Consider the following 18580-nt stretch of genomic DNA (forward strand, 5'->3'; position numbering starts at 1 on the left):
GCTAGGCCACACCTCTTCACTACTTTCTCTACAGCAGCCACCGCAGGGCCGAAGCCCTCGAGAGGCAAAGGACGCGTGGTGTTTTGCTACTGCCGGGGTATTCCGCAAGAGAGGGGTCTCGGCAAAGAGACCCCTCTCACGAGCCAGTGCAACGGATCAAACCTGAGGACGTCCAACAGAAGCATGCCATGGGGTGAGGTGAGAGCGGAAACGATAGGTCCCCCCTGAGTCCCTGCATCTCCTAACTTTCTGCCCCCTCATTACGCACAGTTGACTTCTGGAAAACAGCGCAGAACATAGAGAAAAGCGCAAGATCTTAACTGTTAGGCAGAAAATGCGAACCCTCCCCTGCCCTCTCCAATCTAGTAGGGAGACCGATATTGTTAACAACATTGACACTGATCTTGCTAACACACCCTGCAGTCCAGTTAAGCTAAATGGAGAGCCTCATTTCCTGATTAAGGAAATCATCAGTTCCTGGACGCTAACTAGGATGCACGGAGCAGCGCAATTCACAAACCCGGAGTTCAGTGCAGAGGAGATGTAAATATTAGTTTGGGGAGGGGGGTCCTGACTGAAGAAAACCCCATATCCCAAAACCAAGCCAAAAACCAAGCAGAACCGGACTCAAATAAAGGTCAGTCGATCTCTTTGGGTTACCCAAACGCTTGTTTTGCCAACCATAAGGACAGTGACAAAGTCATCAGTTGTGGCAACGGTCCCCTTACCATTACCCTTGGATGAGTTTCCTGTACTTCAAATCTCACCAGATACTCACCCGGTTTCTTCTGAGACTGCTTTCCACTCTTTCCCAGAGTTGGCAAGCCATGAGATGGAGTCATGCTGTGGACCAGTGATGGAAGACGCCATACCTGCACCTAATTCTTGCGCTGAATCATTGCCCCCGCCTGTGCCTGACCCAAGCCAGTTGGTCAATATTCAGCTCCCGGCTGCAGAGCTAGCTAGCCCACTGGTTCTAATAGCTGGAATGAGCTCAGATTCCGATGATGTGCCAGAAGAAACGTCCTCTTCAATCTCCCTATTCAGTAGCACCTAGAGTGGGAATATCACGAACCTGTGCTCAGGGAATAGCTCCTTCCTCCACTTAACTCCTTTTAGGATTCCCAAGTTAACCATCCAACCCATTCGACCTAACCCATCCCAGATGCCAAGGAGAACTGCACCATTCAAGAATGCAGCTGCAAATTAGTTATTTCCGAAGTGGCAGACGCTTATGGGAGGGGATACAGAGGGGCCATGTGGGGTTCGCATACTGATTCATTGGCTGCTAAGGGGCATCATAATCCCCTCTTGGAATGTCCCGAAAAGCAAACTAAACCTGGTATACTGACTCCGGCAGAGTTGGCTATTCCTCTCGAAGCTGATATCACAAGACAACCCCCAGGCAATATCCTGTGTGAGTCCAATGTGCATAACCTGACGCGACCGCCCTATTCCGAGCAATTCCCTCAGCAGTGCATAAGGCTCCTGTTGCCAATAGTATGCGCAATGCACGGGAAGATAGAGGCTCAACTACAGTGGGAACCTATGGCAGAACCATGGTGGAGAATGGATCACACAGACCAAGCTCAAGAGTAAGCATGTCCAATGGCCCAGCTAATGGGGGTGGGGGGGCACGTGGGACATGGTATTTCTTCATTGGATCCCCAAATTGCCCCCTAACCGCCGTGAATTAAAGGATGCTCTTACCAACAAATGCTTGCACTGGCTCCGCACCGTAAGGGGTTGTGCGTTTGTGACCAGGGAAGCCATAGCGAGCTGTCAAAGAATGTCTAACAAGGGAGACCACTTCAGTGACTCTGTAAAGCTGGAATTGTGGGACCAAAACGTAGCTAAGGACATTCTGGGCAGAGCTAGGAATGCTGTCAGGGCTGCAATTAGCAGGATTATAGTTAGCCTGTATCCCTGTTTCAGAACGGTTGACTTTCCTGGTAACATCCCATTAAATTCCGCTCTATCTGGGGCCAATCTAACGACTCTGGAGAAAAGGCCAACTGGAAATCATGGTCTTCTTTGGCCTAAGGAACCCTGATTGTGTTACAAAGCAAAAGGGGATTTCTTATCTTCTTCTAATTGTCGTGCCAGAGTGCGCTTAGTAGGGTCTGGGGGCCACATCTTTATGCCACACGGATCATTCCTAATTGTCAAATGTGAACAAATGTTTTTCTTTTGCTAGAATGTACTTTGATGGCCAAATAAAGTTATTTGACTGAAAAAGGACAATATGCCACCACTATATTGTTCCAATGTAAGTGCTGGTTTTGTAATGGATGCCTTTTTTTTCCCCACAGATTCCTCATCTTAGATCGACTGCCTTCGACAAACAGAACACTGGAGGGCAGATAGCAATAATCACCACCTACACCAGAAAACTCTAAAGCACCGACCACCCTAAAAGGGCTTCCTGACCAAATAAGGAATCTATACAGTCGTGCTTGGCAAACGTTTGGAGGGAGGTCTACATGGCAGCCTGACAGATGCCCAAAAATGGGGCACCTCTTTGCAGAGCAGAAGTGGCTGCCCACCTGCTTAGCGGATGGGATAGCAGCAGCAGATCACCCTAAGGGAGAGCAAAATTAAAGAACAAGAAAATTAAGGGAGCTCAAATAGGGCTGCCATCAAGAAAGTAAACACAAGTTTTAAGTCTCACAGCAGAACAAATGGGCGCAGAAATCTGGTTACCCAATCTCTGCAAGAACAGCAAACTGTGGGTATGGTAAAAAAGAAAACTGAAATAGTGGCCGTTTCCCCTTCAAAGTGCCACTCTGCAGGCCCATCTATGCCAAGAGCAGAAAGTCCAGAACAGCAGATATGTCAAGAGGGTCTAGACCTTTCTCCCTTTACTAAGACGACAATTTATACTACCTGCATGCATAAACAGACTAGTTGGCAGGCCTCCTGACAGAAAGTAGTACATTCAGGACTTTGACAAATCCCTCGGCCTCTCAGTAGCCAGGCATGGCTGAGGCTGCTGAGGTTTGGATAAGGACTTCCTCTCCACTACCCAGACTGTGAAAACAGGTTCACCCCCCACCAGAAGCCGCCAAGGACAACAGATGACATGTCCAGAAGTTACAGAAAGCACGTCCTCAAGTCCCAGTCCGGAACACCCAGGGTCATGGTGGACCTAGACCTTTTCAGTCTCTGTAGAACCAGATACATGAGAGGAATCGTCAGGAATGCATAAAGGGGTGTGAAGGTTCACTCAAGATGTGTCCACCAGAGATCCGGGCCAAAGAAATTCCCTGGAGGAGAACATCGCACTTCATGTAAAAAAAAAAAAAAATTAAAAAAAAACAATTAAAAGTAAAAATCGTCATTTCTTTTTTTAATGCCAGAAGCCAGCCTTTATGTGCAGGACTGGGTATTAAACCTGTGCTGTTCGGTGCCGTCTTGTTCCAAGACAAGCTTGTTTCCCCCCCGAGACATCCTCTCAGCCCCGTGGGAAGGAGACCAACTTGAGGGGCCCACCAAAGGATGAAGATCTTTTCCAAATCTCCCTGGTATAGTTTGCACTCACTGGGTATAAAAGTCTGCCTGCTCACGGCCTCCGCAATTGCATTCCCTATGCCGCCAGATAGGCAGCCAACAGACACATAATTTACCAGAGCCCAGACCCATAGCAACATCGCTTCCTTACAGAGAGGTAGCGATCTCCACATCACTTCGCTTGGGGTACTGCATAGCCAGTGGTCTGGGAGTTAGGATCTGGATACACTTGCTCTGCACTTTGATCGGGAGGATAGCTTAGGGGCAACGTGCTCGCCTTGGAAGCAAGACGACACAGAGCACCACAGGTTCGATCCCCGGGTCCGTGCTTAGAAACCTCTGGGTATTAAGCGCGTTATAAATAACCTATCATATCACAAAGGGAAGGAGAGTCCCAGGGGAAGCCTGAAGGCCCAGAGTTCCAGCAGGCTGTGTCCATGCCTCTCCAGGAGAGCACAGTCCACTCACTCTTAGGTCACCCACTGACAACAAAGCAGCTACTGAACAAGCTGCATGCACACCCAAGCCTCTGGCACTGCAAAGGTCCAAGATGCCATGACGACCAGAAGATGCAGAAAGGCCAAAGCCAGATTGAAACAGGGGAATTGTGGCGACGGGGGAATCCCTGCCCGAGCGGGGGTGCCGAACCCTTTGCTCAAGCAGAGCGACTGGGATACGTGCCACCTGAGACTTATTGAGGCTCAAGGAGAAATCCGCACTGCGGTTGCTGTGAGAAAAGCATGGTGCTCAGAGTTAGACACAGAAACAAGGATACATGTTTTGAAAACCTTCATTTAAAATAATGGGGTTTGAAAAATGCCCAACTTGCCCTATTCCGAAATGGGAGTTGTCTGGACCAAAAAAATAAAGAAAAAAGAATGGTCCAAAAGTCTGTCTGTCAAATTTAAAGAAACCGTTAAACCTGTGCTTGCCCTCACTCTCTAACTTAGCAATATGTAGGTTTTCAAATAAAGTATGTATATAAGTGTCTTAAAAGAATATCAGGATGACTAAGAAGCCTCTTCTTAACTCCATTCCCAAAGTTTAAGTCACTCAGGATCTCTAAAACTTCAGTTCGTCCCAAACAGTTCACAAGAAGGCAGTTCAATAGTTTTCCTATCTAGCACACTATATGTTCCACTCCCAGTCTTCCCTCGCCTGATTCAACACTCTCCAATGTTTTCTTCCTCAGGCTTCCCTTGATTGTTCCAATGCTCTAAAGTACAACACAGTTCTGTTTTGATCATGTTCTTGGGTGGATCCTTCAGGCCATATTCACTGGAACTTAGATCCTCTTTATTCGGTACTTTCACTTCTTTAGCAATTCATATTACAACATAGCATCATCTTCATATACAGGGTTCTCTTCCCCAATCATCCTGCTTTCACATGCGGGTCATGTCGAAGACTTTCGAAACGGCATAGACTTACTGACCACTGTGACACTGTTCCATTCTGGTTATTGTATTTCTTTTACTTATCAATCTTTCCTCAACTGTGTCTCTAGCACCACAACAAGTTCCACTTGTTTGTCAGTTCAATTACACATTCAGTTACCTTTTTATCCGATTCCCCTGGGGATCCTGCATCACTCCTATTCGTAGCCTTTGCCATCGGCTTTTACTTCCATTAACTTTAGTTAACTCGCTTTTCACCTCAGCGATACTTGGTTACCTTTTACATTGAACAGAAACCTTCGACAATGTGGTATTCCACAGCACCACTCTGTTACTTTGTTTCATCACAGTTCAAACAATCAAAGCTTTCTTTTGACGCGTACTGCTGCTTGCAACTTAGTAATTACTTGCGTCTTTACAAACCTGGCTTTCTCATCACTTTGAACTCACCGGTTGTACTCGTTTCATCAATGAGTCCTTCACGGTTTCTTTATCCGAGGTTAGGGTCTCACACCTGCCCCTCAGATCTTCCTGGGCAGCCTCGCTGCCCCAGGGAACTCAAGCAATCTCTTGGCACGTAGTTCAGAATGATTTACCAGCTTTGTGGCTCCCTTCAAGGAACCCTTTCGGCTTTTGGAGACACGGCTCCCTCGCCATGCTTTCTCCTGCTTTCGCCAGCATCTCGGCATCCCGCTCTCGCAAGCCTGGTTCTCCCTAGCCTCTGCTCACCATCTGGCTCGCTCTGCTTCTCGGACTCGCTCTTGCCTTCCTGGCTTCTCGTTCTCGCGCTCCTGCTTGTTCCTCCTAAACGAGTTTGGGTTCCACCTTTTATACTTAGTTCGGTTCACAATTGGATCAGGTGTTTGTGATTGTAGCTAAACGCCTGACCCTGCCTGGCCTTATTAGAGAGACATTCATAGAACTGGTAAAGCTCCCTTTAGTATAATTGTTCCATCGGGATATCAGGCTGCAGGGAGAAGCACTGGGGAAACCAGGGGTCTGGCTTACAGTATACCAGGTCTCACCCTCAGGTAATCCCTCCCCAATCGCAAAGCACTCTCCACCTAGGTGATCCTCCCTTGCTTGTCCGCCCCCAGGGTCAGATTCCAAAAGCGATGCACCGCCCCACCCCAGGGCACCTGTTTGGAAGATCCCACGGCAGTGGGAAGGGAAAATCCCTCCGGTTTTTCACATAAACTTCTCCTATGTGAGTCGGATGGGACTGCTTCACAGGGGAACCTCGAAAGGAAGTCAACGTTACCTTGTTCATTACCCTTTCGGTGTTCCACTGAGAAGCAGTAAAGTTGCAAGTCCAGGAACCATCACATAATTCTGGGGTCGGACTCCTTATGTTGGCTGATCTAGACAAGGGGAGAGTAATCAGTCGAAATTGTTACCCAAGTAAATAATACTTTAAATGGAGAATAGCCCATTTAATGGCCAAGGCCTCAAGTTCTATGACCGTAGTTCTTCTCCCTAGGGAACAATTTACGACTAGCGTAAAGTATGAGGTGTTCCAAGCCATCATAGTTTTGGAATAGAACAGCATCTAACCCTGTCAGGGAGGCAAATAAATTTGTTCGAGAATTCGTCCATCCTTAGAATGGGCTTTGACATAAGGCTTGCTTGAGAATATTATAACAAACTTCATCCTCATTATCCCATTAAATATTTTGGGGTTTGGTTTTTAGCTATCCTATCAACCTTAAAAAGGCCCTCAGATCTTTTTTTGTTTTGGGCCTAGGGGACCTCTCGTACCTTTTCCTGCTGGGGTCGGACACTGCCATTTCCCATGAAGAAACCCAAGTATATTAATGCAGGTTGGCTAGTTTACACTTCTTGAGGTTGGCTGTTAGTCCAGCTTGCCGTAAGGCTCTCATGGTGGTATACAAGTGGTTTAGGTGTTCTTCCCAAGTTTTGCTATGAATTACAACATCAATGTATGCTCTGCAAAATTCAGAATATGGTCTCAAAATTGTATCCATTAACAGTTGTGCCCCTAGTTTGGGCGGGTAAATGCTGCTGCCCATTCATACTAGAAGGCACCCGATCTCTACCTTGGTGGGTAAAGGTGGAAAAGCCTGGAGGGACTTGAGGCTGTTGGACAGCCAAACCTAGGGATTTTGTAGTGGCTTTTGAGGCCCTAAAAGACTCATCTATTTTATGTGCAAAGAGGTTGTCAACATCGATGGGAAAACCCAGACAGTGTTAGGAAGAAAGCCCTCCAGATAATCAGTTAAGTCTTCAGAAGTTACATAGTTACATCCACTAAGTCCATAAGGTGTTCAGGGAGAGACCCGCCGATGCCCACCAGCCCGGTCACCGTCTGGCTTTGGAACACTGGGTTGGGCATTCCGATGTTCATAAAACACACATTCTACACGGGACATCACACACACTCCGACATCATACTACTTCAACACTCACCTACGCAGACAGAAATACATACGAGAGATACAACAATTACCCATGAATTCCTGTGGATGACAGAGCCCATGCCCATGGCACTAGCCACACAGTATCCTATGTCCAAGCTGGACTAGAGGAACAGATGTGCTGTCCCCTTCTCATCTCCAAGAAGGGAGTGAACCCCCTTCATATCCAGCAAGGCCGGAGGACTCTGGAGCCTTAGAGATTGCATTTCACAAACATTTAAGTGTATTTAGCCAGGGTCCAGGTGGCATTCATTATCCACTAGACCGGGCTGCCAGATGGAAACACCTTCTGGCCAAATGTTTACAACTTCTAGCTTTCCCTAGCTGTGTACAAGAATAGAAATGTTGCAAACTGGGAGCACCCTAGAGGGACTGAATCGACAAAGAATAGGGAGTGGTGGTACATGGTTAGGAAATCTGAATCTGTCAGAGCCAGACAATATTGTTTAGCAAGCTCCCAGTCTACTGCAGGGGTGGTGGTCAGTTTCAATCACAGACAACACCTGGGCAACTGTTGGCAGATTAGAAGGGCATTAGTTCAAGAACATATGGAAGACAACCTAGACCATTGGCTTTGCTAAAGCCGACAAGGGTACAACAACCTTTGCAATAGTATGCTGAAAAGAAGCATGCAGCTTGCCGTGAGTAGACGCCTGCATGAAGTTAGGCTTAAGGAAATTACCAACACCATTCACATCCCAAGGCCAGAAGCCAGATGTGTAAAGCACATCCTGGTTGCATAGGAAACTGGCACAGGGGCAAACAAAAAAAAAACAAAGGGCAGAGCCACTTGGCCTTGGAGGGGAGCAGCTGCGATAGATGGCACCGGAGCAGAGCTAGCAGGGGTGTAGTTGTGGTGCATAGTGGTGCCTCTGTGGGCTTCTCAAAGCGCAGTAGGCCTTTGTTCAGCTACTAGAACAGAAGTTATCGGGGCCTTGGATTGCCTGAATTCCACCAATGGCTCCCGCTTAGAATAGTGAGTGCGGTAATACTACCTTCAAAAGCGATGACTCTCCTGAAGAATCATCATCCATGCAACTGTAATGACTACTCCTCTTTTTGGAGGTAGATGAGGAATAGGGTACAGATAGTTTGATAGCGCACCAATACCTCTTGTGATGCTGCTATTGCTTCTTTCTGGTTACCTTTGTCAGAGCTAGAATCTTCTGGATGTTTCTTATTTCTCATGCATTAGTCCACCCCCGTCTCCTCTAAAACCAGGCCCTTCTTGGATGAGGGCTGTAAAAGCAGGACAATAGACAGTTGTATGCCTTCCTCTACAAGGGTGGGAAGCACACACTTTTGCTTCTGCAAGGACTTTCCATTCAAGGACCGACATGAACTGCAGTCTTCAGTATTATGTTCATTCAACAAGGAGGTACACATGGACGTTGAAGGGGTCGGTGACTAACATCTGCCTTGAGCAGTCCCTTAAGGGTTTAAAGCCTACCTTAGGATTTGGCATGATGCAGTCAAGTCTTGTAAATTGCTACCAACATTCCTGAGCAGCATACAGAGCGTGCAGAAAAAAAGGAACAAAGGTCATGGGGCACCAATGGCTCCATATATACTCCCCAGATGTCATGTTCGTAGTTATGGGTCTCCACTGGAGTTCATATAAGATGCAAGCAGCCCCTGGTGGCTGAGCGGTTTACCAAAGGCATCTTGTGCTGTAAGACATAGCTTTAAGATGAGGAATCTATGGGAGTAATGAATCCATGATTATCCAACATAAAGACATGTGACAAAGGGGTAGATGAATTAAGAGACTTAAGAACCATTGTAGTCACCTCGTACTTGCATAGTTGTTTTTATTATATATGATGGTAACATTTTCTAATTTGTTTTCCCCCCTTCCTTGATCTATTTTCGACTGTCTACTAATTTATATTTTTTATATGAATTTGATCAGTTTCCACAATACAATGTAGTTACCTAAAAATGTAAAAATAAAGGTTCTGAAGGAGTGCCTGGCCAAACTGGACAACTGTCCTTGATCTAGAGGCCATGGGCCAATACTTACAAAACGCATTAGGAAGACCCAAGTCCCTGCAAGTAAAAAGGGGGGGGGGGAGGAGAAAGAGAGAGCGAAAGAAAGAAAAGAAAGAAAAAAAAGAGAAAAAGAAAGGAAAGAGAAAAAGAGAGAGAGAGACAAGAAAGAGAATATATGTATATACATGTGTGGCCCTTTCAATGGAGAACCATTTCTAATGGTTTCCAGGATTCAAGACACTATCCCAACCACCAATGGCCATTGTTCCAGCAGTGAACTCATGTTACAAAACAATGGATTCAGGATTTAATCTCTCCAGTTCTTTGTAGATAAAACATGTAATGCTCGACTTCAAGACTGCAATTATCAGCCTGTGATTCTGGATTAGGAAAACAAAGATAAGAAGGTTACTTTCTTGATTAAGGTGAAATTCCACTCCAGGTAAAAAGTTTGAATGGGTACAAAGAACGACTTATTTTTTTGAAAAATCAAGAAAGGCGCTCAATCATAATGTCTGAATATCGCTTATCTTGTGGGATGTTATTGCCAACTAAGAAAGAAGTCTTCAGTAAAGCATACTTTAACTCAGTGGATGCCCTGGACTCAAAGGCTTATGTAGTAAGGTGGAAAGCATCTCAAAGACCCCAAAGAGGGCAAGAAACTCCAAGGACGACTCCCTAAGCCCCTCCTCCGGCAGCCATCTTCAGATTTGGTAAGCACGCAATGTGGCAGTATGACCAAGAGGAGGCGCAGAGGGGAACGAGGGAGGGTTAGCATGTGAATCCATGCCAGGCCAGACCCAGGCTGGAGAACAATAGTTACAGGTAAGTAACGTTCCTTCTCCAGCATGGGGTCTGGCATGAATTCACATGCTCATGAATAATGAATACACAGCAGTACAACATTACACAACCATGGGAGGTGGCAAGGCTCAATACAAGCAATTCAATCTACCTCTGGAACAGACTCACCTCAAGCTAACAGGTTTCATAGCACCGCTTGGCCGACTCTGGACTCCTCCCTGGAATCCCTGTTGATGCAGTAGAACTTGGTGAGGGTGTGCATGGACCTCCACGTAGCAGCCCTGCAGATGTCCAGGAACGCCGTCGTCGCAGCAATCACTCTGGTGGAGTGGGCTCTTAGATTGCCGGGCAGTAGTTGGTTTGCCAACCGATGACGGTGCATGATGCAGCCAGAGAGCCACCTTGAGATGGAAGCCCTGGACAAGGTCTTCCGATGGTTCACAGGACCAAAGTTCACAAACAGCTGTGAAGTCTTTCGAAAACTCTTTGTGCCCTCCCAGCCGGAGATAAAGGTTTTGGGAAAGAAAAAAAACAGGTAACAAAGGTTCGTTGAGGTGGAATTCCGACAGAACCTTGGGATGAAAGAGGGGTGCGTCCGCAGCACCACCCTCGATTCGTGGAAAGTCAAGTATGGCTGTTTGCAGGAAAGGGCCTGTATCTCACCCACCCTCCTGGCGGAGGTGATTGCATCAAGTTCCTCTCATGAAAAACTGCTTTCCTTGTAGACCTTGTGTAGCGGGATGTAGCCACCAGATGTACTTTGATTGCGGCGTGCGCCAGTCCAGCCTTGGCCAGGGATAGCAAGTACAGAAGAATCTGCGGGGCCATGACCCTCAAAGAGGTAATCTTCTGCGGCCGGCACCACATAGCGAAACGCTTCCACTTGTGACTGTAGTACTTCAGAGTAGATGATGCTTTGGCCTTGGCGAGGACCTCCCTGCAGTCTGCCGGCAACTCATATCCTCCAAACTCTAGGGGAGCAGGAGCCAAGCCCTCAGGTTGAGCAATGCTGGCTCATGATGCAGGATTGCGCCGCCTCCTCTGGTGAGAAGATCCAGGACCGGTGGCAACACTGACAGGCTGAGAAGGTCCGGGTACCAAATCTGCCTCAGCCACGCCAGGGCGTAGAGTATCATCCTGCACCGACACTGTCCGAGTGTGTTCCAGACTCATAGCAGGAGAGACAACGGAGGAAACACACAAACATCCCTTCCCACGGGAAGGAGAACACATACCCCAGGCTCCTCGGCTGATGGAATCTGCTGGCGAACCGCTGGCATTTTGAGTTTGCTGCCCTCGTAAACAGAGACATCTGGGGGCCTGCCCCAGGTGGCGAAGATGCAGTCCACCTGTTCCTGTCGAAGTTCCCATTCGTCGCAGGAGCCCATCTCCCTGCTGAGGGAGTCTGCAATGGTGTTCTGGACTCCCGCTAGGTGAAAGGGGACGAAGAACATTTCTTGTCCGACGGCCCAGCACCACAGTTCCTGCGCTTCCCTGGAGAAGGATGAGGATCGAGTGCCCCCTTGTTCCCTGATGTAGAACATCCTCACCACCTTGCCTTTCAGAGACGGAAGGAACGACTTGAGGGCCCAGAACACTGCCCATAGCTCCAGGATGTTGATATGGAGATCGTTCCAGCCAATTGCCGTGCAGACGTCCAGTGTGGGCTCTCCAGCCCTCCAGGGAAGCATCCGTCGTGACCTTTGCCTGGAATGTCAGATTCTGAAACCCAGTGCCATGGGCGGCAGACAGTCACCCCACCACCTTATCGCCCGATGGAACTCGTTGTCCAGAGTGATCTTGTCCATGAAGTTTCCGGACACCTGCACCCAGCGAGCGTCCAGGAACTCCTGAAGAGGTTGCATCAGTAACCTGCAGAGCCAGATGAGGTAGATGCAGGACGACATGCCGAACAATGACTTGATGGTCTGAACCGTGGCCGTCTTAATCGGCAACAGCTGCTGCACCTTCCCCTGAATGGCCGCTACCCTCTCCTCCGAGGGCGATGCTAGGCAGGATACTGTATCAATTCTGGCTCCTAGGAACAGCACATTCTAAGATGGTGTCAAGCAGTACTTTGGATAATTGATGGAGAATCCCAGATCCGTCAGCAGCTTGACAGCCACCTCCGAGTGTCTGATGGCCAAATCCCACGAGCGGGCACAGATGAGCCAGTCTGAGTTACAGGCATACGTGAATTCCCCATAAACACTGATGGGCCGCCACCGGTGCCAGGTACTTTGCAGAAGGGTAGAGCCTTGAACTAGTAGTGCTGTCCCAGCACTACGACACGTAGAAACTTGCAGTGTTTCCTGTGAATGGGGATGTGGAAGTAGGCATCCTCTAGGTCCGGCGACATCAAAAAATCCCCCCCTTTCCAGTTGGCCGAGCACATGCTGCAACGTGACCATGCTGAATTTCTGAGACTTCAGATACTTGTTCAGAAGTCGCAGGTCTAGAATGGGCCTCTAGAACACCTCACCCTTGACTTCTTTCTTACCAAGAATTATGCATCACCAAAGGCCGGGCAGTCCGAGGAGCCGGCTTCGAAGTTCTGTGAGGGTGCTTCTTCTGTTGGGCCCAAGATAAGGCTAAGCACCCCAAGTCCAGGTCCACCGGAGTCACAGGTGAAGCAGCTCTATCAACCCTTTTCTCAGCATGGCCCGTACTTCCTCCACGAGCTGAGGGATGTACTGCCCCTGACAGGCCACCGGCAGGACCTGCGGACACCTGTGCTGAAATTCCAGGGAAGGTCCTTGGGCGAGAGCGTCCAGCACCCATCTGTCGGTGGTCATCTTTTCCCACTCACTGATGAACCTAGTCAGCCGGCCTGCCAACGAGTTGCACGGGTGGGGCCCCGATGTCTTGGCTGGTTCAGGCTTTCTTCAGCACCAGCGCCCTTCTTTGCTGGCGATGCTGACCTCCTCCGTAGGCCTGGGTACAGCCTATGTGGGCTTCCTGGGTCGTGGATCTGGAAGGCTTACGGTACAAGGAGGAGAAACCTTTCGACGACCTGCCTGACTTTCCCCTGGAGGAACAAAAGGAAGAGCAGTGCTGTTGGAAGGTGCCTGGGGCACGGGCCATCTCCGTATCCACCTTGATGGCCTGTAGGGACTCGTCGACAGCCTTCCCGAAAAGGTTGTCTCCATCGAAAGGCATGTCCAGTACCTTCCTTTGGACCTCCTGATGGAAATTAAATTTGTGGCCTTCATCCAGCCTTGGCGATGAAGGCAGACACCGTCCCCAATCTGGCAGAACCCTTTGTTGGCAATGTCCAGCGCCACTATGATGGCGTGATCCGACATGATCTCTCCCTCCTGGAAGAGGGCGATCACCTCCATCCTCTTATCGTCGGGGAAGAACTCCAGAATAGGTCCCAGCTTGTACCAAGGCTCCCTGTACTATCTGGCTAGGATCGCCAGTGCGTTGACTGCCTTAATGGTGGATGCCAGAGTGTAGATCACCTTCCTCTCCATGGCGTCCACTTTCTTACCCTCGCTATCCAGAGGGACTGAAGACGAGGACGGGTTAGATGACCGCTTCCTCGTGGTCACAGAGACCACCAAATCCAGCGATGGTTGCGACCTCAGGCACTTGGGGCAAATTCCGGTACCCAGTACTTCTTCTCCAGCCTATGGAGCCATGCAAGCGTTCTTCAAGAGGGCTAGGCCCTCCACCCACACGTCGTCCAGGAGAGGCACCACCACAATTGTCTTCCTCTTGGCCTCGTGGTCTCCTCGGGCACAAGCTGGAACAGCTCGGAGGCCTTGGAGTATATAGAGTGGAACAAACCCACCTTGTCCAGTGGGGACACCCTAGACTGCGGGGATTCTCTGCTCGCTCTGGCAATATAGTCGTCGTGGCCATATCAGTGTCTGGGTATGCTGGAGGAGATGGGACTCAATGCGGGTGTGGAGGCTGAAATGGGGGCATCGGATGGTGCTTTCTTTTCTTCGTCGGCGGTTGGTCTGGGGCTGGGGGATCGTTGGAACAGGCCCTTGTGGCATCCTCTTCTTGGTCTCCAACAGCAGGGTGTGGAGGGTTGATAAAACGTCTAGAGACATCCCGCAGCGGAACTGGCGTGATCAGACCACTAGGCCCCGCACGGTTGTCCTCTCCCATGGCAGCTTCTCGCCTCAGAGGGAGGGATACCTTCAGCGCTGTGGGGGCTACCCTCTCAGGGTCAGCCCCTTTAGCTTTCGAAAGAGCAGCCGCTGCCAGTTCTATCAACAAAGACTTTTCATGTGCTGCATGGACCTTCTTGGGCAGCTCAGCCTTCTCCTCCGTCTGCGGCTTCTCAGGCTTTTCCCGCAGCTTAGCCCCGTTGGACGACTTTCTCGTCGAGGAGGAGCTTGATTGCTGGCTGGCAATGGAGGCGGAGGATAAGGTCGATCGTGCCCCATCTGCCGAGGGACCCGCTTCCACAGCGACCCCGGTGGACCGGGGCTTGGCCTTATCTTGGGCCCCCACGAATGAGGCACTCTCACAGGACTTAGAAGCCCGCTCCTCAGCGCAATCAGCCTTTGGTGAGGCATGCCCCTGCTTGGGGCATGGGGAAGAGGCCTTGGTGTTCAGCCACGCTGCCAGTCTACTCTGCCTATCCTCTGTTGCCTTCTTGGAGAATCCGCTGCAAATCTCGCAATCTTATTCCTTGTGGTCTGGATGCAGGCAGTAGAGGCATTGTAGGTGATTGCCCTCCACAAACACATTTCGGAGCCCGTACTTGGTGCAGGGCTTGAAGAGGGATCTTCCTTCTTTCTTCTCCTCCATCAAGGTCGGAGGGCACGAAGTAGGACCAATGGCCTTCTGAAAACTTTTACGATCTTTCACCTTGAGAGGCGCCGAACTTCACTGACAAAAGATCCCCGCTGTGGGCAGATGGAGAGAAGAGCACACAGGCTCTTTTGCAACAAAAACAGAACCTTTTTCCACGAAAAAAAAACTAGAAGTAGCTCACAAAGAAAAACTCAAGGACTCCCAACACTGAAGTGTGTAGTAAAAATCTGACGATGGCTGCCAGAGGAGGGGCTTAGGGAGAGCATGGTCATTGGCTGGGGGCAGCATGACCCAGAGGACAATGATTGGTTTATGGGAGAAACGCAGTTTTGTAAGTGAAAGTGAAACTTTTACTGAGTAAAGAATTGTTGGAATCCCAGATCAGCCAGTCACTGAGGTCCTGAGAGATTGAGAATGGGGTAAAGGCCCACTTTGTCTTTCAAAGCAGCCATGAAGTGGGATTAAAAAGCCTCATGAATCTACTTGAGGGAACTCTTCATCATAATCAACTGCAACAGCTTTGCAATTTGGCAACATAGCTGATTAATGTTGTCGGGGAGAGTGGTAAGCAGGGGGAGACAACAGTCCCTGACAGTATAAATTGGTCTTGCATGGTAGCCCTCCAACCATTGAAAAATAGTTATACAGCCCATATTGGGACTGTCCTACAAAAAATTGTAAATCCCACTTCTTATCATAGGCAAGTCCACAGGGGAAACCCCCTTAGTTTTGCCGGTTTCTTCCTGGGCTGAGACCCAGAAATCTCATCCATCTCTGCAGTCCTGGTGTGAAATCCCCTGAAGCCTTAGAAAGCCCTGATTCAGTCCCCCTTCTGTACCGAAGCAGAGGATCATTTATATTTCACTGTTAAAGTATAAGCCTTCTCCATCAGTTACTAAACTTCCAAAGTTTGCAAGAAATGAAGGCTGTTAAACTAGGGCAAAGACCTTTGGTGCTCTTGAGTCACTTTCCACTATGCACATATAGACAGAGTAAGAGGTAAACCTTGAAGAGGGCCACACAAAGCATCACTTTAATAATACTGATGAAGTGACCTGGCCTTAGGCTAGGAGGTCTTTAACCTGCAGTTCTCCGGATGTTTTGTACTAGGAGTGCCATGATCTCCCCCGGACAAGCGTGATGGGAGTTGTAGCCCAAAACATCTGGGAAGCCAAGGTTTGCAGATCAGGAATGGGCTAGTTAGGTAAAGCCAGCATGTGACGGAGGGATGGCAACCTTGCATAAGGTAAGAGGCTGTTGGAATTTGAAGTACATCCAAGACAGAAAAGGTTCTTGATGGGAAACACATACCTCTTGGAGGTGGTGATGACCAATCCACCCTTCTTTGCACTTCTGGCAATGGAGGGTGTGAAAACAGTCACTCCACATATGTTTGACTCTGATCCAACAGACAGCAACATGCAAAAAGCGCTTGTATGGCCAGAGTGGCTTGATTTTTGGGTATTATGTGGACTCTGCGCACTACCAATAGAAGTTGAACGCACACATAGGCTCCTCTTTCCTAAAATGGGAGGGTATCAATGAAAACTATGAGTAGAGATTGTGCAAGTTGCTTAGGAAGTATGATCAGGAAGGAACACAGGCTGTATCCGAAGAGATCTGCAGCATCTGTTAGCTCTGCTAGGTTTACATATAGGTTCTCCCGGAGCTCTCCCGAAATGACCAGGATGTATGCCCTCAGTGAATAAAAGGCCCACCTGAACTCTCAGCCCTAGGCTGTCACATGAACACCACAGGATTTCTCCCAGTAAGAAGGCAAGCCCTTCTATTCACCAGTATGAAGCCTTGAAGGAACCTCAGTGAAATCTCCAGTGTCCCGCATCTGTCATGTCAAAAAGGGACTTCTCGCAAGTGAATAAGGTAGGCTTACCTTTATGTTATTGACAAAGGGCTTGAACTCTGTCCCAGGATGCTGACCGAGAAACGTTTCCAAGTACTGCAACCTGACCTAAAGGAAAAGGCGTCACTATGCCCGTTGATGGTCCAAAAATGCATTAGCCCCCCCCCCCCACCCACCCACACACAATGTGTGCAGGTCAGATCCAGAAAATTTCCTGCTACAAAACAGTTTTTAAGCCCCTGTATACAGGCCAGTGGACAAGGAAGGACACAGTTCATACAAGGTAAAAATATTGTATAAAGTAAAACGTAGGCACAAGTGAACATGCAGCGGTTGATGATACTGCTGCCCCGATCAGGGCTGATGAGAAGGGAGTGTCAAAGCATGCATCACAGCACTTTAATTTAAAGTAATGTTACTTTGCATCATGCAACAGTACTGTCCCCCAGGGTAACAGTAACTCATTTGTGTCCCCCTTGGTAAGATGAACCCATAAGAATGAGGAAAAGTGATGCGACACACTGGTATGTATGTGAAATGATTTGATCTAATATATATATTTTAATGAAAAAATATTTTTATAGAGTACCATAGAACTACTCTTTTAAGTGATAGAGTAAAAATACATATTGGTCCAATATTGGCCCACTAAATTATTTAAACACAGTGTAAAAGCAAGAGAGTTATTTAGTTCTATAGGGATTCCACTTGCACCTGGCTTAGCTTATTCCAACATCCGATATGGCCAGGCTTCCTATAATACAGACTTTGAAAGTTGCCGGAAACCATGAAACAACTCATTTCCAAGCTCTCAAGGGGGTGGTATCGGAACAATTGCACAACAGATAGCCTCATTGTTATGTTTGATCATAATCCTGTTGAAGATGCCCATCACTTTCTCTGGGACATCCAAGTCCCTACTATTATGCATTGAAGAGACACAGTACCAGTCAATGTTGCACTTAACAGACGTTTGCGTATAGAAATATTTTGAGAGAATCCAAGGAAAGATTTCCATTGCATATCTTGTAAAGAGAAAAGAGCTCATTGGCAGTGGTTTCATAACAGGCAACAAATCCTTTTCAGACTGGAGGTTTTTATTGATCATGGGCAATCTTCCTGTCGCATTTCTGTAATTTTGTCGATTGATTTCAGGAGCTCAGTCACAAACTTCAGTTTTTCGCCGCCAGAGAGAAGCTGTCTAAAATTAGAAAGAGGATACATTAGGTTAGTCAGGAGGACCATACAAATCAGCTCCAATAAATTCAATACGCTGAGGCAAAGAAAAAATAGCAAATACTGAAATTACAGTCTGTACAAACATATTGGAAAATAAACAGTTGATAAGCCATTAAATTATCTAGGTTTACTGTTTACCCAGACTGGGATGTAACATTAATTTAATACATTTAATTTATAGAGTGCCTTCGTCAAAGGCGCGACACAAACTATATCAGAAAGCAGTACAATCACAAGAAATTATGAACATGGGTATAAACAGAAGAGGGAAAAGCAGGCCGATCTAACTGACAACAGAAGATAAAAGATGAGTTTTTAGGTTTGTTTGAAAAATACAAAGAGATGAGGCAGGCAGAGCGAAGTGAGAGGGAACGAGTTCCAATGTTTAGGGATTGGAAGAGCAAGGAACGGAAACGAGAAGCACAGGGAGGTTTTGGGACAGTTAAGAGAAATCTATTCTGTGATCTGAGAGAACGAGACGGAACATAGAACGAGAGCAAGGAAGAAAGATAAGGGGGGGGGCAGACCATGGGACATATGAAGACAATTGAGAGAAAGTGGTAGAG

At 48.0% G+C, this 18580-nt stretch overlaps 1 protein-coding gene across 4 annotated transcripts in view; it reads right to left on the reverse strand.

Annotated features, from left to right (window-relative positions):
• Positions 1–17302: 17302 nt before the first annotated feature.
• Positions 17303–18580, reverse strand: part of ENTR1 (endosome associated trafficking regulator 1) — a 540688-nt gene continuing 539410 nt past the window's right edge. For 2 of the 4 annotated variants that reach the window (XM_069609578.1, XM_069609576.1), the window contains one exon: positions 17303–17976. In XM_069609578.1, the coding sequence (XP_069465679.1) occupies positions 17880–17976 (97 nt within the window). In that variant the 3' untranslated portion in view covers positions 17303–17879. The remainder of the gene's footprint in view (positions 17977–18580) is intronic. The other 2 variants (XM_069609577.1, XM_069609579.1) reach the window with 1 other exon arrangement.

This window comes from Ambystoma mexicanum, chromosome 8 (genome assembly GCF_040938575.1).
Source record: "Ambystoma mexicanum isolate Mex_15411 chromosome 8, UKY_AmexF1_1, whole genome shotgun sequence".
Lineage (NCBI taxonomy): Eukaryota > Metazoa > Chordata > Amphibia > Caudata > Ambystomatidae > Ambystoma > Ambystoma mexicanum.